The sequence below is a fragment of the Lutra lutra genome, chromosome 11 (genome assembly GCF_902655055.1).
Source record: "Lutra lutra chromosome 11, mLutLut1.2, whole genome shotgun sequence".
NCBI classification, from domain to species: Eukaryota; Metazoa; Chordata; class Mammalia; order Carnivora; family Mustelidae; genus Lutra; species Lutra lutra.
Window position 1 is genome coordinate 63,785,483 of NC_062288.1, and position 27,199 is coordinate 63,812,681.

Here is a 27,199-nt window from a genome sequence, read left to right on the forward strand (position 1 = left end):
TCCCTCTGATTGTGCGCTCTCGCTCTCTGACAAATAAATAAATAAAATCTTAAAAAAAAAAAAAAAGAAAGAAAGTATATTGATATGTATGAGCTCTTAAGAGACACAGGAGCTTCTAGAAAGTTTCTTGAATTTGCAATCCAACAATTTGAAGATTAAGACAAGAGTTCCAGAAAAGCATAAAAGTAACCAGCACTGAGAAATAAAACTAGTTAAAGAGATAAATAATTGGCAGAAAACTGGCCATGAAACTGAGTTCAGGGACTGTCAGTGGTTATACAGGTTCTTTTTGGGATGATGGAAATGTTCAAAAATTGGATGGTGAAGACAGTGGCACAATTCTGTAATTTTACTAAAAAATAATTTAATGTATAATTAAGCAGGTTATTTTATGGTGTATTATATCTCAAGAAAGGGGTTTGTATTAGAGTTCTCCAGACATACAGAACCAACTAGATACATACAGATATTTGTAAGAGATTTATTATAGGAATTGGCTCACACAATAATGAACATAAGAAGTTTCTTATCTGGAACAAATTAAATGATGCCCACCTGCACTGAGGAGGGTGACCTATACTCAGCCTATGAATTCAAATGCTTATCTCTTCTGTAAACACCCTCACAGACAACACCCCCAGAGCTATCTGAGCATCATTTAGCCTACTCTAGTTGATATATAAAATTAACCATCACCTTATTTTTTTTTAATCAAATATAAAACTTACCTAAAGAGAAAAATCTACAATGCTAAAAAGAATCCTATAAAAAACTATTTGGATTTTTAAGCCCCAGGTTGTACCAACATAGCCTAAGAAGTGGGGACCTTATCACCAAAGGTGCCATGTCACATGTGACCCTATCTGAAAAAGCTGATTAAAGGAGCTTCTGAAAAATGAAAGGTAACTAATACTACAACATGTCTTCCAAACACTAGAGAAAAGGTAAAGAAAATATAGTCCAGTGCACCTGGTTGGGTCAGTGGGTTAAAGCCTCTGCCTTGGGCTCAGGTCATGATCTCAGGGTCCTGGGATTGAGCCCCACATCGGGCTCTCTGCTCAGTTGGGAGCCTGCTTCCCCCTCTCTCTCTGCTTGCCTCTCTGTCTACTGTGATCTTTGTCTGTCAAACAAATAAATAAAATCTTAAAAAAAAACAAAAGAAAAAGAAAATATAGTCCATATACCAAAAAAGAAAAAAGAAAAAAAGAAACATGTCATTTTCTTTCAGTAGAAAGATTGTTCATGTCAGAAAGGGCAAATATAACAATTATAATGATAATTATATTAAATTTCCCCAATTTAAAGTGTTAAAACTATCAAAGTGGAGCAAGAAAAACAAAATACTATACAGAGTAAAACAAAAAGGATAAGGGAAAAAATGAGAAAGCTTAATTTCTTGATCTGATGAAAAATAGAAACATTTCAAACCAAGACCTTCATTTAAAAACAGGTTTTTGGGGGGCACCTGGGGACGCCGGGGTGGCTCAGTGGGTTAAAACCTCTGCCTTCAGCTCAGGTCATAGTCCCAGAGTCCTGGGATGGAGCCCCCATTGGGATCTCTGCTCAGCAGGGAGCCTGCTTTCCCCTCTTCTCTCTGCCTGCCTCTCTGCCTACTTGTAATCTCTGTCTGTCAAATAAATAAATAAAATCTTTAAAAAAAAAAAAAAGTTTTTTTATTTACGGCAACCAAAAGATGACATAGTTTTAAGTGGAAAAAAAATGTAGATTACAGGGGTGCCTGGGTAGCTCAGTGGGTTAAGCCTCTGCCTTCGGCTCAGGTCATGATCTCAAGGTCCTGGGATCAAGCCCCACATCAGGCTCTCTGCTTAGCAGAGAGCCTGCTTCCCCCTCTCTCTCTGTCTCCCTCCATGCCTACTTGTGATCTCTCTCTGTCTGTCAAATATTTTTTTTTAAATGTAGATTACACACCAACATGTACAGAATGACCCCAGAGCACACTGTGAATGTGTATGTTCATGTACACACACACCCAATAAAGTAAAGGGTGTTCACCAAGATGTCAGATATAAATTTAGGGAGTTTCATGTTTTTGGAAAGCAAATGGGAGAGGACTGATTAACTTGAATTTTTGATAATGAGAATATTATATAGTCACACATACACACACACACACACAAAGGATAGTGTAAAATTGAAGAAAGACAGTGGTAAAACCACTTAGTGGTACATATCCAGAGAACCATCTATATTGAAAAAGAGTAAAACTGAAGTGAATATATAATTCTCATTAATTCTGGGGCGCCTGGGTGGCTCAGTGGGTTAAAGCCTCTGCCTTTGGCTCAGGTCATGATCCCAGCGTCCTGGGATCGAGCCCCGCATCAGGCTCTCTGCTCTGCAGAGAGCCTGCTTCCTCCTCTCTCTGTCTGCCTCCCTGCCTGCTTGTGATCTCTCTCTCTGTCAAATAAATAAATAAAATCTTTAAAAATAATAATAATAATTCTCATTAATTCTACAAAACAATTTACAGTGTACCAAAATACATATAAAGCTAAAAGCAAAGAGAAACTTACAAGAACAAGATACAATAATGAGGGGCGCCTGGGTGGCTCAGTGGGTTAAGCTGCTGCCTTCAGCTCAGGTCATGATCTCAGAGTCCTGGGATCGAGCCCCGCATCGGGCTCTCTGCTCAGCAGGGAGCCTGCTTCCTCCTCTCTCTCTGCCTGCCTCTCTGTCTGCTTGTGATCTCTCTGTCAAATAAATAAATAAAATCTTTAAAAAAAAAAAAAAAGATACAATAATGAGAAGGCTTTGATAAACAAGTAGTCTTCATCAGCTCAAGAAGTCAAAAAATAGATAAGGATCTGAATAATTGCAGTAACATGTTTACTATTCTGGGTAATTAGTCAGGATTATATAATTACAATATAATTAAATTAATTTAATAAATATATTTCATGATATACATGAAAACAGAAAATAGGCTCTATTTCTCAGTAGCCATATAACATTTTTTAAAGTTTATTTAGAATCAGACCACCTAGGGAGTTGCTAAGTCACGCTCTTAACTACAACCCTATTAAAAATCCTAAGGACTTTTTGTTTGTTTGTTTAAGTAGGCTCCACACCCAGCCTGAAGCACAACACAGGGCTCAAACTGAGATTAAGAACGGAGCTGAAAGGGTGTCTGGGTGGCTCAGTTGGTTAAGCAGCTGCCTTCGGCTCCAGTCATGATCCCAGTATTCTGGGATCGAGTCCCACATCAGGCTCCTTGCTCTGCAGGGACCCTGCTTCTCTGTCTGCCTGTGCTCACTCACTCTCTCTCTCTCTCTCTCTCTGACAAATTAGTAAATAAAATCTTTTAAAAAAAGAAATGAGCTGAGATCAAGAGTCAAATGCTTAATTGACTGAGCCACCATGGCACTCCCCTAAAGACTCTTTTCTTTATTTCTTTTTTTTATAGACATATAATATATTTTTATTCCCAAGTGTAGAGGTCTGTGAATCGCCAGGTTCCCCTAAAGACTCTTAAATGGAATTTTAAACTAGAAATTTAAAGTCCATCAAGGAAAAAAAAATGAGCAAGTATAGTCAAGAACATTTTGAAAAAGATGAATGAGTATAGCCTTGCCATATTGGATCTTAAAATGTATCACAAAGTTACAATAGCTAAAAAGCATCACACTAGTATAGGAAAAGACTGGAAGAAGAAGGAAATAGAAATTCCAAAAGAAGACTCAAATGTGTATATGTAGATGTGTGTCAATATTACCATATTATGAAATTAATGTTTTACATTAGTGCAGAGAAAAATGGATAATCTGGAGGGGAAAAATTAAATCTCTACCTTATTACAAAAAAATTTAGATGGATTCAGAGATTTCAATTAAAGATTTTATGAAAATAAAGCGATAAATACAGTCCTAAAAGAAAAGAGAGATGCAAATTTTCCTAATCCCTTCAGTGTAAAAGGTTTTTCTAAACATGAACATAAGTGAAAAAATTGTTTGATTTTATTTTTTTTAAAGATTTCATTTATTTATTTGACACAGAGAGAGAGATCACAAGTAGGCAGAGAGGCAGGCAGAGAGAGAGGGGGAACAGGCGAGCAGAGAGCCCGATGCAGGGCTCAGTCCCAGGACCATGAGATCATGACTTGAGCCGAAGGCAGAGGCTTAACCCATTGAGACACCGAGGCACCCCTGTTTGGTTTATTTTAAAATATAATGTCTGGGGGCGCCTGAATGGTTCAGTGGGTTAAAGCCTCTGCCTTCGGCTCAGGTCATGATCCCAGAGTCCTGGGATCGAGCCCCACATCAGGCTCTCTGCTTGCCTGCTTCCCCCTCTCTCTCTGCCTGCCTCTCTGGCTACTTGTGATCTCTGTCTGTCAAATAAATAAATACATTTTTAAAAATAAATAAATAAATAAAATATAATGTCTGAACATCAAAGTTAAAAGGGATATTTACGAGTGCTGAAAATTACTTACAGCAAATATCACCAAAGTTTAATAGCCTTAATATATAAAAGCTTTATATTAGAGAAACCCAAATAGAAAAATGAATATGCTATTTATTAAAGAAATACAGATGCTGCTTATAAAAGAACATGAGAAAAAAGGGTTCAAACCCAAAAATAATCAAATAAATTAACGGAAGAGTTACACGCCACTGTTTGACATATCAGAGTACAAGTTTAAAGGTTAAGATTCAATGTAAGTAAAGGTCAACAGGCAAACTTACACATTATGTGTGGAATTGTAAACTAGATCAGCATTGTGGGAGGTTAGATTATACATTTCAAAACCTTCAAAAATATTTCTACTCAACAACTTCATCAAAGAATTAATCCTTAGGCAAAATGATTTACAAAGATGTAGAAATTATGAGAGTCACTGAATGGTATTCATGACGGTAAGAAAACAGAAAGGACATACACATCCAACAGCAGAGATCAGCTAAATAACCACAATACTTTAGAAACTCTGTTGAAGAAGATTTTGCTATGAAATGATATTAATTATACATTGTTAGGGAAAGGTAAACAACCATACAGCAATGGTCTCATATTTAAACAATAGTAAGTGTACATACGTGTTAAAACTCAAGCAGAAAAAAAAAATTTACCAAAATGTTCACAGTGATTGTCTGTACATATTGATATTACAAGCAGGATTTTGTGTTCTCCTTGCCATTCTTTATTTTGTAAATGTCTCTATAATCAACATGTATGACATGCATAGTAATTGTTAAAATAGTAGCAATAATAGTAGTAAAATCATGCTGAAAATTGTTAAGCTTTTTCTCCTTTCAAAGAGCAGGAACGTGCTAGTTTTTTTCTCCTTAACATGGAAGAAAGCACCATGGATTCCCATTAATGGAAAAAGATGTGTCTTGCCCTCACCCTGAGGGACACTTTCAGGGGGATGATTACAGCTGCTATGACAACAAGGGGAGGATGTGATGTCACATAATGATCCAGTGACTGCGATGTTCCCATCCCAATGCAGGGCTCTCACTGCCAGCTGGAAACCCAGCAGAGACCTCATTAAGGGCATCTGTTCAGTAATTACTACAAGTTTCCCCTCGTCATGCATCCAACTCTGCAAACAGCCGTACCACAGACTCCAGCTCTTTATTCACAAAGGGCCTTAATCTCCCACTTCTGTAGAGCTCAGACTGACAGCCACCAGAGACCCGGGGTCAAGTGTCGGCACAGACAGTAAATGCAATTTCCACTAACAGGGACCAGGGGGAAGAAGGAGACAGGCAACTTGCTCAGAAGCAGACATAAACTAAAGCCTCAAGGTGTTTAACTACGGGATCTATACTGTGTCTCCCTAGAATGTTTAAATATTGTCATTTCCATTAGAGAAAACCTAATACACCTCCAACCTACAGAAAAGAAGAGTAAATAGCAGTGATTGCCCAGCAAGCCAGAGAGAATCAATTGCAATATCAGAATGCAAAATAAATTCTCCTACAATGAATATGAAATCCCAAGACTCCTGCTGCTAATCATTAAATGACATATTATGCTGGATTTCTGCATGCCATTTTCTCTGCCTAGAATGTCCCAAAATTCTCCCATTCCCATCCCGTCCTTAACCTCATCCAATCCAGTGATTCCCAAACAAAGCTGCACATCAGAGTTACTTAGAAAGCTTTCTAGGGTGCCTGGGTGGCTCAGTGGGTTAAGCCGCTGCCTTCGGCTCAGGTCATGATCTCAGGGTCCTGGGATCGAGTCCCACATCGGGCTCTCTGCTCAGCAGGGAGCCTGCTTCCCTCTCTCTCTCTGCCTGCCTCTCTGTCTACTTGTGATCTCTGTCTGTCAAATAAACAAATAAAATCTTAAAAAAAAAAAAAAAGAAAGCTTTCTAAAATGTGCATGCCTGGGCTCCACTGCATAACTAGAAATCAGGATCTCCAATTCCTGGTAACAGAAATCCTTTTTTTTTTTTTTTAAAGATTTTTATTTATTTATTTGACAGACAGAGATCACAAGCAGGCAGAGAGGCAGGCAGAGAGAGAGAGGAGGAAGCAGGCTCCCTGCTGAGCAGAGAGCCCGATGTGGCGCTCGATACCAGGACTCTGGGATCATGACCTGAGCCAAAGGCAGAGGCTTCAACCCATTGAGCCACCCAGGCGCCCCCCTGGTAACAGAAATCTTTAACAAAGTCCTCCTTTGGTTCTTCTGCAGTCAGGCCTGTGCCTGCAGTATTTGAAAAACACAGATATAGCTAATTCCTACTTCTTTAAAACTCTACTCAAGGATTCATATATTGCTGGTAGGATCGTCAAATGGTACTGCCACTTTGGAAAGCAGTCTGGCAGTTTCTTGAAAGTTAAACATTAATTTACCATACAATCTAGCAATTCCACTCCTAGGAACACACACAAGAGAATGAAAACCTATATCCACACAAACACCTGTATATGAATGTTTAGAGCAACATTATTTGTAAAAGACAAAAAAACAGAAATAACCTGTGTCCATCAACCAGCAAATGGATACACAAACGTATATATCAATATAATGAACACTATTCAAAATAAAACAGTAGAGTAGTTATACATAGTGATTATTGTACAACTCCATAAATTTACTAAAAATCATGAATTGTACTTTCAACATGATTGAATTTTATGGTATGTAAATTGCACCTCAATAAAACTGAATGAAGGGAAGGGGGAAAAAAGGTAAGACAAGACTGAAAAAAACTGAGTCCAAGCCTTTGCTGACTCCTTGCAGGCAGTGAGACCTTCCTACCTGTGTTAGCCTCATTCTTCATAAATCCCTCAGATAACACTTGGCCCAGAGATGTTATTTTTTAATATCAGTCTACCAGCCTACAAGGTCATAAACCCTCTCTTTGGGAGAAGAGGAAATGGTAGATGTCCCAAACTGCTTTGAATTTTTACCTAAAGTATGCGCCACAGGAACAGGAAGAGCCCTTCCTCTGACATCGCCTATGTATAGTCAGGTTCACACATAACCACCGCAGCTTCAGAAACCCCAGACTCGTCCTGGTTTCTCCACTTCCCAGGAAAGAGCCTTTGTTTCCCTGCCTCATCAGAAAATAGGGAATTAAATGAGCAGATACTTGCAAAGCCCTTAGAATAGTGCCTACAAATCACAAATGCTCAATTAGAGAGAGAGAGAAAGAATCAGTGTGTGTGGAGTATTTGTGTGTGTGTGTGTGTGTGTGTGTGTTAGAGAGAGAGAGAGAGAGAGAGAGAGAACTGGTCAGACATCACTGTCCAAACAGGCCATGCTGTGAAATGCTCAGGTAAGTTTCACCTGGCTTGGGGGGTATCACAAAGTGGGGGCATTAGGAAAACTGAGATAAGCATGAAAGAGGACCTAGGTACTAAGTTAGAGAGTAAGCAGAGTGGTTTTAAATGTCCATATACACAATTAGGTTTTGGGGTGGTTTTTTGGTTTTTTTTAAGATTTTATTTATTTTTGAGAGAGAGAGAGAGCACAAGTGTGAGGGTTGAGGGGAGGAGCAGAAGGAGAAGCAGACTCCCCACTGAACAGGGACCCCCCCCCCCACCCAGTGTGGGACTTGATCCCAGGACCCCAGGATCACAACCTGAGCCAAAGGCAGAGGCTTAACCAACTAAGCCACCCAGGTGCCCAACAACTATGTTTCAAAAAGCTAGTAATAGAAAACATGTATGATCCCATTTAAATATAAAACTCCAACAAATCTGTACCTTACTCATGGCTCATCATGATAATTGTACTCTTAATCCCCTTCACCTATTTCACCCATCCCTCACCCACTTCCTGCCTGGTAACCATCAGTTTGTCCTCTATAGTTAAACGTCTGGTTTTTTTGTTTGTTTGTTTGCCTCCTTTTTTCCTTGCCCATTTGTTTTGTATCTTAAATTTCACATATAAGTGAAATCAAACGGTATTTGTCTTTCTCTGACTGGACTATTTCACTCAGCATTATACTCTCTAGATCCATCCATGCTGTTGAAATTGCAAGATTCCATTCCTTTTTAAGGCTGAGTAATATTCCATTATATATATCTCCCATCTTCTTTATCCATTCATCTACCAGTGGACACTTAGGCTGCTTCCATAATTTGGCTATTGCAAATAATGCTGAAAAAAAAAAAAAACACAAAAAAACACCGGGGTGTATGTATCTTTTTGCATTAGTGTCCTAGTATCCTTTGGGTAAATAGCCAGCAGTGGAATTACTGGATCATATGGCAATTCTATTTTTAATATTCTGAGGAACCTCCACACTGTTCTCCACAGTGGCTACACCAGTTTGCATTCCCACCAACCATGTACAAGGGTTTCTTTCTCTCTACATCCTCACCAACACTTGTTGTTTCTTGTGGGTTTTGATTTTAGCCATTCTGATATGTGTAAGGTGATAGATCATAATGGTTTTGATTTGCATTTCCCTGATGGTTAGTGACACTGAACATCTTTTCATGTGTCTGTTGGCCATCTATATGTCTTCTTTGGAGAACTGTCTATTCGTGTCTTCTGCCCATTTTTAATTGGGTTATTTGGGTTTGGGTTTTTTGGTGCTGAGTTGTATACATTCTTTATATATTTTGGTTATTAACCCTTTTTTTGATATGTCATTTGCAAATATCTTCTCCCATCAGTAGATCGTCTTTTTGTTTTGTTAACATTTCCTCTGTAGTGGAGAAGCTTTTTTATTTTGATGTAGTCACAGTAGTTTCTTTTTGCTATTGTTTCCCCTGCCTCAGAAGACCTGTCTAGAAAAATGCTGCTACAGCTGATGTCGGAGAAAGTATTGTCTGTGCTCTCTTCTAGGATTTTTATGGTTTCAGGTCTCACATTTAGGTCCTTAGCCCATTTTGAGCCAATTTCTGTGTATGGTTAAGAAAGTAGTCCAGTATTCTTCTGCATGTAGCTGTCCAGTTTTCCCAACACCATTTGTTAAAGAGACTGTCTTTTTCCCATAGTATATTCTTGCCTCCTTTGTCAAAGACTAATTAACCATACATGCATGGGTTTATTTCTGGGCTTTCTATTCTATTCTATTTATCTATGTGTCTATTTTTGTGCCAGTACCATACTATTTTGATTACTACAGCTTTGTAGGATATTTTGAAATCTGAGATTGTGATGCCTCCAGTTTTGTTCTTTTTCAAGACTGCTTTGGCTATCCAGGGTCTTTGGTGATTTCATATAAATTTTAGAATTATTTGTTCAGGATTTGTGAAAAAATGATGTTAGTATTTTGATAGGAATTGCATTAAATCTGTAGATTGTTTTTGTATGAGCATTTTAACAATATTTGTTCTTCCAATCCATGAGCATGGAATAACTTTCCATTTGTTGGTGCTGTCTTCAGTTTCTTTCATCATTGTTTTATAATTTTCAGAGTATAGGTCTTTTACCTCCTTGGTTACATTTATTCCTAGGCATTTTATTATCTTTGGTGCAATTGTAAATGGGATTGTTTTCTTAATTTCTCTTTTGGCTTCTTCATTATTAGTGCATAAAAATGCAATGGATTTCTACATATTGATTGTGTATCCTGCTACCTTACTGAATCTATTTGTCAGTTCTATCAGTATGTTGATGGGGTCTTTAGGATTTTCTATATCCAATGTCATGTCATCTGCAAATAGTGACAGTTTTACTTCTTCCTTACTAGTCTGGATGCCTTTTATTTCTTTCTCTTGTCTCATTGCTGTGGTTAGGACTTCTAGTACTAAGTTGAATGAAAGTGGTGAGAATGGACACCCTTGTCTTTTCCTGATCTTAGTGGAAAAGCTCTCAGTTTTTCCACTTTGAGTACGCTGTTAGCTGCGGGTTTTTCACATATGGCCTTTATAATGTTGAGGTATATTCCCTCCAGACCTACTTTGTTGAGAGTTTTTTATCATGAATGGATGTTGTACCTAATCAAATGTTTTTTCTGCATCTATTGAAATGATCATATGTTTTTATTCTTTCTCTTGTTGATGTGGATGTATCATGTTGATTGATTTGCAAATATTAAACCACTCTTGCATCTTGGGAATAAATCTCACTTGATCATGGTGAATGATTTTTTAAATATATTGTTAGATACAGTTTGCCAGTATTTTATTGAAAGTTTCTACATCTACGTTCATCAGAGATAATTCCCCTTTTTTGTAGTGTCTATAATTCCTATAATTCCTATAATTCCCCTTTTTTGTAGTGTCTTTTTCTCATTTTTTTTAAAGATTTTATTCATTTATTTGATAGAGATCACAAGTAGGCAGAGAGGCAGGCAGAGAGAGAGAGAGAGGGAAGCAGGCTCCCTGCCGAGCAGAGAGCCCGATGCAGGGCTCGATCCCAGGACCCTGGGATCATGACCCAAGCCGAAGGCAGAGGCTTTAAGCCACTGAACCACCCAGGTGCCCCTTTTTCTCGTTTTGATATCAGGATAATGCTGGCCTCATAGTATGCATTCAGAAGATTTCCTCCTCTTCTATTTTTTAGAATAGTTTGAAAAGAATAGGTATTAACTCTTCTTTAAATGTTGGTAGAATTCACCTCTGAAGTCATCTCATCCTGGACTTTTGTTTGTTGGGAGCTTTTTTGATTACTGACTCCATTTCATCACTGGTAATCAGTCTGCTCAAATTTCTATTTCTTCCTGATCCAGTTTTGAGAAATTATATATTTCTAGGAATTTATCCATTTCTTCTAAGTTGTCCAGTTTGTTGAAATATAATTTTTCATAATATTGTCTTATCTTTTGTATTTCTGTGGTGTCGGTTGTTATTTCTCTTTTAGTTCTGACTTTGTTTATTTGAGTTCTCTCTCTCTTTTTTATGAGTTGAGTTAAAGGCTTATTAATTTTATTGATCTTTTCAAAGAAACAGCTCTTGGTTTCACTGATCTGTTCTGCTGGTTTTTTTAGTTTCTATTTCATTCATTTCTGCTCTGATCTTTATCATTTCCTTCCTTTTGATGGTTTGGGGTTTTGTTTGTTCTTCTTTCTCCAGCTCATTTAGGTGTACAGTCAGATTATTTATTTGAGATTTTTCATTCTTCTTGAGGAGGTCTGTATCACTATGAAGTTCCCCCTTAGAACAGCTTTTGTTGCATCTCAAAGGTTTTGGACTACTATATTTTCATTTTCATTTGTCTCCATGTATTTCTTTATTTTTCTTATTTCCTCATTGATTTCTTGGTTGACCCATTCATTGTTTAGGAGTGTGTTATCTAACCTTCATGTATTTGTGTTCTTTCCAGATTTTTTCTTATCGTTGATTACTAATTTCATATTGTTGTGGTTAGAAAAGATACAAGGAATGACTTTGATCTTTTTAAATGTGCCCCCATGTTGAGTGCATAAATATTTACAATTGTTTTATCTCCTCATTGGATTGTTTCCCTTATGCTTATATAGTTATCCTTCTTTGTCTCATTACAGTCTATTTTAAATTCAATTTTGTCGGGATGCCTGGGTGGCTCAGTTGGTTAAACATTTGCCTTTGGCTCAGGTCATGATCCCAGGGTCCTAGGATTGAGTCTCACATTGAGCTCCTTGCTCAGCAGGGAGCCTGCTTCTCCCTCTGCCTGCCTTTCCCCCTGCTTGTGCTCTCTCTTTCTGACAAATAAATAAATAATCTTTTTTAAAAATAAATAAATAAAGTCTATTTTGTCTAAATATTGATATCCCGGTTTTCTGTCACTTCCATTTGCATGATAAATGCTTTTCTATCCCTTCACTGTCAAACTACATATTTAGGACTGAAATGAGTCTCTTGTAGGCAGCATATAATTGGGTCTTGCTATTTTATCCATTCTCTCACTTTATGTCTTTTGGTTGGAGCATTTAATCCATTTACATTCAAAGTAATTACTGATAGGTATGTATTTACTGCCATTTTATTACTGGTTTTATGGTTGTTTTGTAGTTCTCTGTTCCTTTCTTCTCTTGTTCTTTCCTGCTGTGGTTTGCTGACTTTCTTTTGTGATACACTCAGATTCCCTTCCCTTTATTTTTTGCCTATATATTACTGGGTTTTGATTTGTGGTTACCATTCAATTTATATATAACATCTTATGCATATAGCAATCTATATTAAGTTGATGGTCACCTAAGTTTGAACCCATTCTTTACTCTTTTTCTTCCTCTCCCCAGTTTTAGATATGTGGTATTATATTTTACATCATTTTTTTTAAGATTTTACTTATTTATTTGATAGAGAGACACAGCGAGGAAACACACGCAGGGTAGTGGGAGAGGGAGAAGCAGGCTTCCCACTCAGCAGGGAGCCTGATGTGGAGCTTGATCCCAGGACTCTGGGATCATCACCTGAGCTGAAGATAGATGCTTAATGACTGAGCCACCCAAGTGCCCCTACTTTACATCCTTTTATTTTGTGAATCCCTTGACTGATATTTATAGATATACTTAATTTTACTGCTTTCATGCTTCCTATTTTCTTATTCCTTTTCATGGTCTTTCCTTCCACTCAAAAAGTCCCCTTTGACATTTCTTTTAGGATTGGTTTGGTGGTCATGAATTCCTTTAACTTTTCTTTGTCTGGGAAACTCTTTATCTCTCCTACTATTCTGAATGATAATCTTGCTGGATAGAATATTCTTGGCTGCAAGATTTTTCCTTCAGCATTTTGGATATATCATGCCACTCCCTTCTGGTGTGCAGTGTTATGGCTGAAAAATCCACTGATCACCTTATCAGGTTTCCCTTGTATGTAACTGTTTTCTTTTCTCTTGCTGCTTTTAAAATTCTCTCTTTATCACTACTTTTTGCCATTTTAATTACTATTGTATCGATATGGACCTCTTCGGGTTGATGTTTTTGGAGGTTCTCTGTGCCTCCTGAATCTAGATTTCTGTTTCTTTCCCCAGATTCAGATGATTTTCAGCTATTATTTACTCAAATACATTTTCTGCATCTTTCTCTTTCTTTCCTTCTATGATCCCTATAATCCGAATCTCATTACGTTTGATAATGTCACTGAGTTCCCTAAGTCTATTTTCATTTTTTATTATTATTTTTTTCTCACTCTTTTTTTTCCATTACTCCATCCTCCAAGTTGCTAATCCATTCTTTTGCTTCCTCTACTCTATTTATTCCATCTAGTGTATTTTTTATTTCAGTTATTGAGTTCTTCATCTCTAATTGGTTCCTTTTTACGTCTTCAGTCTCTTTGTTGAAGGTCTCATTGAGGTCCTCCATGCTTCTCAAGTCCAGTGAATATATTTATGACCATTGCTTTAAATTCTCTGTCAGGTATGTTACTGATCTCTGTTCCATTTACTCTCTTGCTGTGATTTTGTCCTGTTCTTTCATTTGGGACCTATTCCTCTGTCTTCCATTTTGTCTAAATCTCTGTGTCTGTTCCTGTGTTAGAAAAGTCAGCTACCTCTTCTGCTTTTACTGTGGTGGTCTTATGAAGAAGAGGTCCTGTAGTGCCCTGCAAAGCAATGTCCCCTGTTCACCCAAACCTGGTGCTTCAGGGATGTCTCCTATGTGTGTTGTATGTACCCCACTATTCTGGCTGAGTTGCATTTGCCTTCAGTCCAGTTGAGTGCAATGTCTCTCTTTGCCTGATCTAGGCAGGGTTTGGTCTCTGTGCTGTTACTGGGCCAGCGTGGGGCCACTTGGGCTTGACCTGAGTCAGACCAGGCCGAAGATGCGGTAGCACTGAACTACAAGGCATTTTCCCTGTGTTGTCTCTTGAGAAGCCTTCATTTTGGGGGCAGTGCTTATAGTCAGACCAAATGTCTGCCTCCAGCCCACGGATGGGGCTGCAGTTGGACTTGTGTGTGTAGTTATCTCCCCACGGCAGGAGTCACTTTAGAGCAGTGCTGGCCCCCATTAGAGCTGCTTGCACACTGCCAGACTTAGGGTACCACTTTGGATAGGCTCTAGCCAAGAGCATATTAGAGGGGGAATTTGGAGGGACTACAGGAGAACATGGGGGCAGAATGTGCAGTGTTAGCAAGGTTTGCACAGGTCTGTTGTGAGAGGAGAACTGGAGCTACTTTATAAAAACTTCTACCACAAGGCTGGAGGGAGCGAGTTCTCAGGAGAGCATGGGGGCAAAGTGCATAGTGCTAGAAAGGTCCAGAGGGGTTGTCCAAAAAAAGCACACAGGGGCAGAGCAAGCAGTGTTAGCAAGTTAGGCAGTGAGTACTGGCATCACACTGGTTCCTGCAGGTGTCTGTGTGTGTCTAGGCTGGGGGCAGGGGAGTCAAATGGTGCCGACCAGCTCTTCAGTTCCTGGAGGAGTCTCTGAATGATTCCTGCCCCTCCAACACATGCTCTGAGTAAGTAAACAAATCTCCCTCCTGTATACACCAGATGTTTTCCAAACTGCTCCTTCTATGCTGTATCTCCAAGACTGTTGTGCTGTCTCTTTAAGGGCAGGGATCCCGTTTCCTAACCACCAACCAGCTCTCACAAAATTAAGTCCACTGATTTTTTAAAGTTCCAAGTGTTAAGCCCTGCTGATTGTAAGAATTCATGAAATTTGGCTCCTCTGGTCTTCAAAACCAAATATTGGGGCGATTCCTCTCCCCCATGCAAGTTCCCCATATCTGGGGTACCTGATGTGAGGCTTGGTTTCCCTCTTCTTTTTCAGTCTGCAGTATCTCTCCCTCCTGTAGACAGTCCCTGTGGGTCCATTTAGCTCCCAAATACATCTCTGCCTTTCCTACCCACTTTGATGAGGTGGCTTCTCTTCACTTAGCTGTGGAATCTGTTCTGTCCATCTTTGGGTCTTTTTCTGGGTTATTTACACTGATGTGGGTGTTTTCTAGTTGTATCCATGGGACAGGTATCCACTCTGCCATCTTCCCCAGAAATTTGCTACTGGACAGTTTTAAACTGGAGGACAAAGAGATCACTTGTATGTTCCAAAAGAAGATTTAGCTGCTGTTTTGAGAAGAGTGTGAAGGGGAGGCCAGTTGGAAATATCCCAATAGACTCAGTGAGTGAAGGGAAGGGTCTGAACTAAGTAAGGCAGGGGAGATGGAAGGGAAAGTATGCATAGGAAAGAGTTTAGAGGGGTGCCTGGCTGGCTCAGTCAGTAGAGCATGTGACTCTTGATCTCAGGGTCCTGAGATTAAGCCCCACATTTGGCATGAAGACTACTTTAAAAAAAAAAAAAAAAGGAAAGAGTTAAGAGAAGAAACTCTTAAGTCCATAAGTAAAAACCAACTTCCAACAACTTTACTTCCAAGACCCACTTCCCCAGGGCTCCTTGGGGGAGGCCTGGTTCTCAGGCCAAGCTCCCACCACACACTCCAGAGCCTGCCTGCCAAACAGCACAGGAAGTGCCAACCAGCTCTCCCCAGAGCAGCTGGCATCAATTACCCAGCACTCGGCTGGGGTAAGTCAGGAGTTTCAGATACCAGCCTGGTCAGAAACCCTATACTAAAACAAAGACAGACTTGCAGCCCTGCCAGCATTCAACATAAGTGGCTGGTGGGGGTCTGTGGGAGGCAGCCAGGAAGCGGGCTGGTGAGCGCTATCCAGGGAAGCAGCTGTGGGCCTGGGAGCCTTGCCCGCTCCCTGATGGCAGGGCCTCTCCATCATCATAACCAATAGCTACCAATTATTGGGCACCTAGAGTGAGCTAGGTTCTTACATGCTTCATCCTGTTGAATTCTCCCAATGCGACAAAGAAGGAATTGCCAACCCCATTTACAAATGCAGAACCCGAGGTTCAAAGAGATTCATGATCTTTCCCACAGTCACAGGGACAGAACAGGCCAGCACTGGGCCGAGAGTCCAAGTCTCCGGCATCACGCTCCTTTCCACCTACCATCCTGGCCTGGGAAAGTTAACCATCTAAAAAGGGCCTAGAAATTAGGGACTCACATGCAAAGCCATCACAAGTGACACACTAAATCCTAAAATATGATACTGGTTGAAAAGATGGGAGAATTTGTAGGTCCACCATGGATTCATTGAAAATAACTGTACAGCATCAGGACACCAATGCCCAAGGACACAAAAGTGAATGAATGCCTTTTGGCAGGAAATGCCAAATTTGAATATCAGAAAGCCAGAAGATCGAGGTCATAATTACAGCTTTTCAAAGAACACTATATACAAGTGTTTGATGAAACCGGATTTAGAGTTGGTTATTAGTATTATCTTCATGATAATATTATTGTAGAAATATATCATCATTATGGATAAGTATCATGAATATAATAATGACACAAAAATAATATTATAACAAACATTTATACAGAACTTACTATATACCAGGTACTGTTTGAAGTTCTTGATGTACATTAACTCATTTAATCCTCTAACTACCCCAGGAGACAGGTAATGTAATTATATCCATTTAACAGAGGAGCACATTGAGAAAGGGTAAGTAACTTGTCCAAGATCACACAGCTAATAAACTATAAAGCCAAAATTCAAACCAAGGTAGTCAAGTTCCAGAATCCATGCTCTTAACCTCCGTTAAAAGCTTCTCAAATCCAGCAAGCATTTATTAAGCAGAACCCATGATAGATGCTCCCATAACTACAAATCTATTATCACATTTATGGTTCATAATAAACAAATCTAGGAACATGAATTGAAGCCATGAAGGCTTCCTATACCATCAGAATAAACCCAACCCTACTGACAAACATACACTTGGAAATCTCCACTCATTTAACCCCATTTCCCATGAGGATTTGATATCATAAAAGTGGAATGGCTGGAAGGCCCAGGCATAGACAGTCTCTTGCCTTTGATTCCCTCCTTGAGTCTAGCTCAGTGGTCATCAGACTCACTGTGAATCAGAATTACCACACAAAATTATACACACAAATCTAGGCTACTTAACTCCAAGAATAATTTTAACTCTCTACTAGTCTTTTTTTTTTTTTAAGATTTTTCCTGTTTATTTATTTGACAGAGAGAGAGAGATAGATAACAAGTAGGCAGAGAGGCAGGCAAAGAGAGAGGAGGAAGCAAGCTCCCTACTGAGCAGAGAGCCCAATGTGGGCCTCGATAACAGGCCCCTGGCATCATGACCGGAGCTGAAGGCAGAGACTTAACCCACTGAGCCACCCAGGCGCCCAACTCTCTACTAGTCTTACATCCAATTTACCCTGCTTTGTTCTGAACTCTGCAAAGCATCTTTCACCAGAAATCCAGTAAACCTCATTTAGCCATTCCCCTGCACCTTCCCACCCTGGGTAAGTTATGGTGGACCTTAGGACTCAAGGTTCACCTCCTTCTCGAGTGGCAGGAACCACAGAGATTGCCTTACTCAACCAGTTCATTTACAGATGGAGAAACAGATGCCCCTGTTAAGTGACTCACACAGGATGAAAGAGCAAGGTGGTAAGAAACTCACCCCAGCTCTCAATTCTGAGTCCGGAATTGGGCATTTTCCCCCCATGGTTCTCCTGCTCTTCCACAGTGTCTAGTTCATGCTATATTTGGCAAATATTTATTAACTTCCAATAATAATAGTGCTATAGACTGAGTGTTTGTGTCCCCCCAAAATTCATATGTTAAACACTAATCCCCAATGTGATGGTGTTAGAAAGTGGGGCCTTTGGGAGGTAATTAGGTCATAAGGGTGGAGCCCTCAGAAATAGGATTAGCACCCTTTAAGGAGACCCAGAGAGGTCCCTTGACCCTTCTGTCATATGAGGACACAGCGAGAAGTAGGCCCTCAACAGACACCAAATCCACTGGTGCCTTCCCAGCCTCCAGAACTGTACGAAGTCATGTTGTTGAAGCCACCAGGTCTGCAGTTTTCTGTTACAGCAACCCAAATGGACTAAGACAACACCTAGGAACTCTACTTGCATTTTATCTCATTTAACATTCCAACCCAGCAAGGTAGATACTATTTATCGTGTCTACTTATAGCTTACGACACCAAACTTTAGCCATGTGTTGTCACCTCTCTAAGATCGCAACAAAAGGAAGATGGGGTTCAGTATATGAAACCCGGTGTCTAACTCCAGAGCTTGTCATATTCTGCACTCAAATAAGTCCAATTTAACCATCCTGCTCCCCTTTTCCTTCTATGTCCCAGGACAGATCCACAGGCCTGGCTCAGAAGGTCATTCCTACAATTCTGGAACTACTCCAATTTCCCATGGCCCAGGTGGATTCTGCCAGATCCGTGGAAGCTGGGTAGACATTCCAGGTACACTGTATGGCCCAGGGAGGGGCATCAGTCCATGATATGGCAGAGGAGTGCCCAGTGCACACTTTGCTCTTGTTCCTGTGCTGGGAATCAGCACGATTGTTCTTCCTAGTGTTCACTCCCATACCAGCACAGACAGACCCACCACTGAGCCTGCCACAGGGTACCCACCAACCCTCAGGATCATATACCACCAACCTGCATCAAATCCTGGCCACAGCCAGCTCTAGGCACAGCCTGATTTCAAATAAAGGGAAGGGACACTGAGCAAAGACACACAGTGTGACAGGCAGGCACTATGCATGGCACCTCACTCTCCATGCTATGGTTTACCCACAAGGAAGGTGGTACTACCTCATTTGTTCTAAGAAGGAAACTGAGGCTCAGAGAAGCTAACTGACTTGCCTGGCCAGGACAATAAGTCTTTGCATGACTCCCAAAGCCCAGGGTTTCTCACTACAAATGCAACCTCCCCACTGACACCCATCCCTAAAACTGTGTACTCCTGTTGCTAGCGGATAATCAGAACCCCATCATGAGAGCCTCATTCCTCAAGCCACAGATACAGCTGCCCTTTGTTGCAATATAAATGCTGGGAAGAGGGGTGCACAAATTTTAACCAGTATGAAGTCTTCCTTAATAATAAGAAGCATTTGAATGGCATTTTAGAGTTAAAGCAATTTTTTCTCACATAACTTCACCTTATCCTCACTACAGCTCCATATCTAAGACTCACACTCCGCATTTCATATATGAGGAAGCGGAGGCTCAGAGAATGGTTTGCCCTAGAGGCACAGTGGGTCGGGGAGATGGGTGCCAGAGCAGAGATGGCAAGGCCCAGGCAGCATGACCCCTCATTCCACATACCCCTTCCCCTCACTCTGCTCCAGCCTTCTCAGAGATGGGAAGAGGAGGGAATTAGGCCCATGGGTACTGGGAGGTGGCTGTAGAGTATTTTGCCTTGGATCCTTATTCAATTCTTTGCTCCTTACCGTCACCCCCAGCCAAGAAGGCAATACCCAAAGGTCTTGCCTCGACCCAGACAGACAGCAGGCAGATGGAAAGAGACAGGACACTCAGCCAAGAGACCCCAGAGACCACACTGGACTGACAAAATCCTGAGCCATATGCACCAAGGGAGGACAGGGGCCTCTACGCCTGGGCTGGAGAGTGGGCCCCGTCCCCAGGGCATACAGCCAAGTCACCCTGGCTCGTTTCCCACAGACCCCTGCCCACCCAAGAAGCCCTGTGATAGGAGCATCCACCAGCAGACCTTCTCCACTTAGCCTGGGCTCCCAGCTCCGACAATCCAAGGCAGAACAGGAACCCTCACTCCCAGCCCCCTGGGCCTCTGCTGTCTAGGGGCCCCTTATGTTTCCTCCTCTGGGACAACCCTACAGAGAGAAACATAGGGGCAAGGGAGCCAGCGTCAGTTGCTACAGGAAACACATCCCTCTGTTAGCAACACCGCTTCAGTACAGGCCTAGAATTTTCCACACCACCAGATTCATTTTTGAAGGAAGCAGCTTCTTTGCCATATACCCCACCAACTTCACATCCTCCCAGCCCATGGCTTCACCCATTTTCTTATAACACCCTAGAGGTCATCACTGAGGGGAGAAAGGAAGTGAGGGCCCTCCTGGAGCCCCATTTTCTCATCTGTAGAGTAAGTGGTAAGGAGTACCAAAAGAGACTAAGTGAGGCCCACTCAGGTAGCTTTAAAAAAAAAAAAAAAGTGCTTTTGTTTTTTGCAGACATACCTCACTTTGTGGGGAAGGCTGTGTGCTTATACTTTAGGCAGCCTCATGGGAAACGTAAAAATCTGTGCATGTCCTTAATAAAACCCAAATAGATATCCAAGCCCCAAAAGACCAGGAGAGTTCCTCTGGAAAACACAAATACTGCATTCCCCCCACACCCATCTGTTCCATACTCAAATGTTAGTTCACAAGTACCTCACCAGAGTCAAATTACGCTTGAACTTCAACATACAGCTTGAATTAATACTAATCATTATAATCACTTGCTACAGTTGAAAATTCAATGGTTTCCTAGGGATGGAACTCTCAAAGCACGAATGCTGGATGACAGTTGGGGCTTTCTGGTATAGCACATGTTTAACTTTATAGTCTTATTTCCAAGACCACTTGATTGCACATCTGATTTCATGACCTGAGAAAATTATATAAAGAGGACGTAAGAACATTTGCATCATGACATGCGGAATGATGAGGCTGAAGAGGAACCCTGGTGGGAAGCAGATTAACAACACCTGTTTCTTCAACCTGATATTCCCCCCAGGAGCAGCCCTGCCCCACCTGTGACAATGCTCCAACACTTGCTGGTTTTGCCTCAGCCTGGGCTGGTCCAGCAGACATGGCAAATTCCCTGGTCTCTCTTCATCAGGATGACAGGCTGGTTCCAAGGTGTAGGCAGAATGGTGTGGGGCAAACCCTGGGCTGAGGGGTCACAGCAGATGTGGTTTGAACCCAACTCCGCTACTTCCTAGCTTGTGACTTCCAGCAAATTATCCCTCTCAGAGTCTCTCAGGGGTTTCTTCTCCTAAAATGGGGTCATAACAGATAACTTCCAGAATTACAAAAAGTGATCAAATGAGCTGAGTAAAGCACCTAGATCAGAGCCTGGTCCAAACTGCACAGCTATGCTTGATATATGGCAGCACCTGTTCTCACTGCAGCCTTGACCATTTATGTCCCAGAGGTCCCAAAGCCAGGGAAAAGGCTTGTTTAAGAGCCCCAGGCTTCCATGTCAGAGGGAATTCTCATAGTTTTTCTCCATGGGGGTGTTGTTTTAGGGAAATTCCCCATTGTGAAGACCTGTACCTCACTCTGTAAAACATTGAACTCCTCTGCACTCTGCTCACTGTCTCTAGAGCTTGTCCACAGTCGCCCTCCATGCAACTACCAAAAGCGCACCATATTATTCCAAATACCCCCTAGGGTATACCACCCCCATGGAGAACCACAGCTGAAGCCTTCTCCCTGCCAGTCTGAACCAGAAGTCAATGCCTCCCCTTAGAGCAGAAATGTCCATTCAACAGAGAGTTTTGTCAGGAGCCCTCCAAATTTTATTCTTTTTTTTTTTTTAAGATTTTATTCATTTACTTGACACACAGAGAGAGAAATCACAAGTAAGCAGAGAGGCAGGCAGAGAGAGAGAGGGAAGCAGGCTCTCCGCCAAGCTGAAAGCCTGATGCGGGACTCGACCCCAGGACACTGAGACCATGACCCGACCCGAGCCGAAGGCAGAGGCCCAACCCACAGAGCCACCCAGGTGCCCCAAATTTTATTCTTGACCTTGTCACAGGGTGGGTCACATTTCCCCTCCTACAGAACTCCTAAGACCTCCACTGTCCTCATCAGCTTCCCCTAGTAAGAATCTTTTGAGTTGCCAGTACCATAACATGAATTCTTTTAGTAAAGTCCCTTGACCTAGAAATTCTGCATTTATTAATTTAGACTAGAACAGGAGGTGGTTCCCAAAGACAATGTCAGACACTTTTGAAAAGAAACAATCTGGGAGCCACCAGGATCTCATCAAGAATCTTCTCTCACATGGTGAAAGAGGGGCTGTCTACTTACTCCACCCTGCAGAAACCATGTGACTAGTTGGTGTAGGGGCCAAGGCAGATCACCCCCAAAATGAGCTACTTTTGCATGCAGATTATTTTGAGCTGAAAACAATCAAGGCCCAAAAGACTTAGAAAGAAACTTTGACCTTCCCCCTACATAAAAGAATTTAGAGGACCTGCTCCAGGAAGAGAGCCAGAGATAACTACAGTATTATATGAACTAGGGATGATAGACAGAGAGGAACTTAGCAAAGTCTGTTTGTTAAAATTCCTCTCTATGCCCCATTGTTTCTGAATGGCCCAGCAAACATCTGTTTGGAAAACATTTACTCTTTCCCATCTTCTTGTGAATTGCTTTCCTTCCCTTTGAAGGTTCAGACCTTACCTCCTTCTCCTCAGTTCAGGATGACATATATACCTCATTTTGTCTGACTATCTTTGGAATCTCATGTCTGTATGGATTCCCAGTATGTGCATAATTAAATTTTATTTTCTTCTGTTCATCTGTCTCATGTCAGTTTGATTCTTAGTTCGGCTAGAAGAATCTTAAACGGTAGAGAAAAATTTTTTCTCCCTAACACTGGCAACCATGAGTGTGGACTACAAGATATCTGTATGTTTCAAAGCAAGTCTTAACTGCCACATACTGATGTTGCAGGAATATGAGTCCTCCTACCTGAAAAAAATATTTGTAATATACATGATACGGCACTCACAAGTTATGTGTGTATACACACACACACACACACACACACAAAGAGAGGAAGTGGGGAGAAAGGCCCTTGAATATGTGGAGGTTAGAGGTATCAATGTACCACACAACTGAAAATCCACATATAACTTGGATTCCCTAAAAACTTAACTAGTAATAGCCTACTGTTGACTGAAAGCTTTACTGATAGGATAAACAGTTGATTAACTTACATTTTGTATGTTATATGTACAACATAATATAGTCTTAACAATAAAGCTAGAGAAAAGAAAATGTTATCAGAAAAATCATAAGGAAGAGAAAATATATTTTACAGTACTGAACTGTATTTACTGGGAAAAAAATCCATGTATAAGTGGACTAGTGCAGTTCAAAACTATGTTGTTCAAGGATCACCTGGATATGTATATAGGTGTATATATATACACACACAGAGACACATATGTATGCAATGGGGCACCTGGATGACTAGTCAGTTATGTGTCTGACTCTTGATCTCAGCTCAGGTCTTGATCTCAGGGTCATGAGTTCAAGCCCCATCTTGGGCTCCATGCCCAGCCAACTTAAAAGAAAAAATGACATGTGCGTGTATAATGTATATTACTGATATATATTAATTATATCATTATGTGATTGATTGATATACAGTAATTGTATGTTATATCATTACTTACATATTATCTATCATTAATATATTAATTATATGTGTAATTAACATGTATTATACACTATAAATTAAAAGTATCTGCAAATTAAAATGAATGATAAATAACTCAGAAGAAAAACATATAGACAAAGGAAATAAAAATACAATTTTACAAAAGAAGTGAAATAACATGGAATTGAGATACTCCTGTCCAACTCTCAAACCAGCAACTTCTTTTGAAATTATAAGTGTCTGATACTCATGAGAGTCTATGAGCAGCTTGATAAACTGCTGGTAGGAGTGTAAGCAGGTATTTCCAGAGGTTAGTTGAGCAATAAATGTATTTTTTTAAATCTCTAAAAATATACATAGTCTTGGACCAAGCAATTATACTTCTAAAATGTATTCTCAAAAGTATTTATGGATGTTCTCTAAGATTTAGTCCTTTTTCATTATTATGAAAAATGAAAAAATATCAAAAGACACTAAATAACCAACAATAGGAGATTGATTAAACAAATGATTTACATATAACATGAAGCAAAGCTAATAAGATGTTAAATAGATTACCAAATATTATCATTGCATTTTGTTTTAAAAAGTATATACACCAAAAAGTACTGGGAGTATATAAAGATACATGAATAATTTTTAGCATTTGCTGATAAAATCCCAAGTGATTTTCTTCTTCCTTTTTGATTATCTGTGTTTTCTCAAATGTCTATATTGGCCTAAAAGTTCTAAAATATCTCTAAAGTCACATACAAGTTTCTACGTAGTAAAAAGTCATATATGGACAGATCACATCACCTCAAGAGTACGAATTCCTTGAATACCAGGTTCTAAGTCTGATTTATCTTCATCAACTACCCCCAAGATATTAACTTAGGGCCTTGAATAATGACAATTGCCACTTATTGAAGGAGCACCATGTGCCAGGTGTTGTACTAAATTGTATCTTTTAATATAGTAAAATTCAGTAAGCACTTTTCGAAAGAAGGAGGGAAGGAGGACAGATGGAAAGGAATAACTGAATAAATGTCCAAAGATCTGAAATAAGTTGGCAGCTCTCTCGCCAGGAAGTGACCTGCTCACTTTTGAGGTCCCTTCTAACTTGCAGGCCATACCAATGTGCCAAATCATTTCTCCTTCTGAAGACCGGAGCAAAAGGACGAAAGGGGTTAGGAGGAGAAGGACCACACTAGAAACCTGGGTTTTAGAAGCCACACGTTTTAGAAGATCTCAGGGGGAACTACCAAGTAAAGCTTTAAAAATCACTTTTAGAAGGGTTCTTACCAGATTCAAGAAAACTAACATTAACACGACAATTGCCTGTTAATGAATCCCTTTGACCTTGGCAAGGTTAAATTCATTTTCACAAAAACTCCCAAGCAGTCACCATCACCATTAGAGGGTGAATAAATTAGACAAAGTTTCATAGGCACCTAAATAAGTAACTCAGGACAGTGTGTGAGCTCTCACAAAGAACAATGAGGCCAAGGGAGTGCAGAGGGGCAACTTCTTTCTGATGGGGAAGGACAGCACAGGAGGTGGCCAGTGAGAGACAGGATAGATGAGATTTCTCAAAGCCGAGTTAGGGAAATGGCATTCCTGGCTGAACAGAGCAAAGGCTCTGAGGGCTGGGATCTGGGTAAAGGCAAGTAATGATGAGTGTGGGGGAAGATACACGTTTGAAGTGACAGTTGAGGCAGGAAACCCTAGCTCAAGCCAGAATGGGGAGGCTTGGGAAGCAGGCTAAGGAGTTCAGAGTTAATTCTGAAAGGAACGTGTTCAGTCCATGGCCCAGAAATCTTGGGCCACTTCATTAAAAGGAACAAAGTATTCCAAAAATGAGCTCCTCTCCATTGGTACCTTCTTGCCCCTGGCAATTTCCTGCTGCAATGGCAAGCAGAGGCAGCCCACCAAAAAGCAAATCAACATACCACCTCATTTTCAAAGGTTTTGGGGTTAAGTTCAGATTTAAAGCCATAGTGACCAGCGCATACCCAGAAGTAGAAATGCTGGAGTAGCTCCTTGGCACCTGGCTTTGCCCTGTTTCTCCAAACTCTGACATTCCAGAAAGGAAGCCTCCCTGGTTTTGTCCACCTCCTGGGAAGATGAGGGGTCAATCTCTGGCCAGTTCTTTCAAAACAGTGCACAGCATGGGACCAGTAGTGAAAGCATCCAGAACTGTTCTCTTGAAATTCAGGGTCAAGAGGGTCAGCCCGCTAGTCCTGCTACCTCTAATAGCCCCTCTGGGACTCCTCTTGGTAACAGGTTTCAGAAGCGAAGAAAACAGAGAGCCACAGCGAGTCCAGAGGACAGGGGACCCCTTTGCTCAAACATTTCAGTAACATGATCCATCCCTCCCTGCCTGGATTCCGTGCCTGTCTGACTGGTTCTCTCTTCCTCTTCCTCTTCCTCTCCCTCTCCCTACCTTCTTACATACATCCTTACTTCCCTCACCTGCCTTTCTCTGTGCCCCTTTCTCCTCCTTTAAACTTTTGTAAAAACCGTCCTTCAGTCTGTCTCTGACTCAATCTCTGTGCGTCTGTCTCTTTCCGCTTCTGCGTCTCTTGTTTCTGTCACTATCCCCACGTCTCTGTCATTCTATTAGTCTCTGTCTCTGTTTCCGACCTGATATCTAGGTGTTTCCATAATGTCTCTGTGTATCTCTGTCTCAGTTTCTATGGTGTCCACGTCTTTCTGTCACTCTCTGACTTCCCTCTTTTAGTATTTCTAGATCCATCTCTCCGTTTCTCTGCCTCCATCCCTGTCTCTATCTCTCCTCTCTGATTTACGTTGCTAAAGTCGCAGCAAGGAAATGGAGCTGTTCAGAAAGGGGTAACCCTGAAAACCAGCTCCAGCAGGCTGCCGGCTCAGAGCGGTGGGAGCGGCACCGCGGGGACAGCCCCGGGCGCGGCGACCCCCCCACTCACGCGGCTCCCTGGCCCCGTCACCGCTCCCCGGGGCTCCCCTCTCGAGAGCCCCGGGGCCCCGCCGGACCCCTGACCACCTCCGGCCCCCACTTAAGAAGGACCCTCGCAGCCAGGTGAAAGGAGCCAGGAGTCGGACAGAGGGTACAAAGTTCTCACCAATGGTGAAGCTGTAGCCATCGATGCTGAAAGTAGCGCTCCGGCATTTTTTGAAGCCCTCTTTCCTGTTGCTGGCGTCCGTCATGGCTCGGCTGGCGGCGTCCCGGGCTTCCCCGCAGCGCAGCGCGCAACCCCGCGCCCGCGCCCCGCGCTCGGCGATGTCCCCTCCCCCGGCCGCGCTGCGCACGGTCCCCGAAGCCCAGCCGCCTGCCCCCTGCAAGCCCGAAGCGTCGGGTGCGGACGCTGTGGCTGCAAGTCCGCCGAGGCTTTAGACGCACCGCGCGATCAGCGCACGGCGCCACTGCCCCATCCCCGGTGCCAAGTTCCAGATAGGGCGCGTGGAGCGCTAGGAAAGGGAGGCGACGCGCGCCCCAGCGTGGGGACGGGGGCTGAGCGGGTGCCAAAATCCCTGTCTTTTCCACCCTACTCTCTGTGAGCGCCGAAGCCAGCGCGCTCGCCTGTTTTCTCTCTCAACTTCGCCTTCCCCTCTCTGGGGGCTGGTGGGGTTTGGGGACTCAAGGGAATGGCTCAGATCTGGCGTCGTGCTTCTTCTAGACG

General features: G+C 41.6%; 1 protein-coding gene across 4 annotated transcripts in view; it reads right to left on the reverse strand.

Annotated features, from left to right (window-relative positions):
• PDE1C (phosphodiesterase 1C) overlaps positions 1 to 26,758 on the reverse strand; it is a 518,030-nt gene extending 491,272 nt beyond the window's left edge. For 3 of the 4 annotated variants that reach the window (XM_047694810.1, XM_047694804.1, XM_047694809.1), the window contains exon 1: positions 26,642 to 26,754. In XM_047694810.1, the coding sequence (XP_047550766.1) occupies positions 26,642 to 26,726 (85 nt within the window). In that variant the 5' untranslated portion in view covers positions 26,727 to 26,754. Of the gene's footprint in view, positions 1 to 26,641 lie in introns of all 4 variants that reach the window. The other variant, XM_047694803.1, reaches the window with a different exon arrangement.
• Between the last annotated feature and the right edge of the window lie 441 nt (positions 26,759 to 27,199).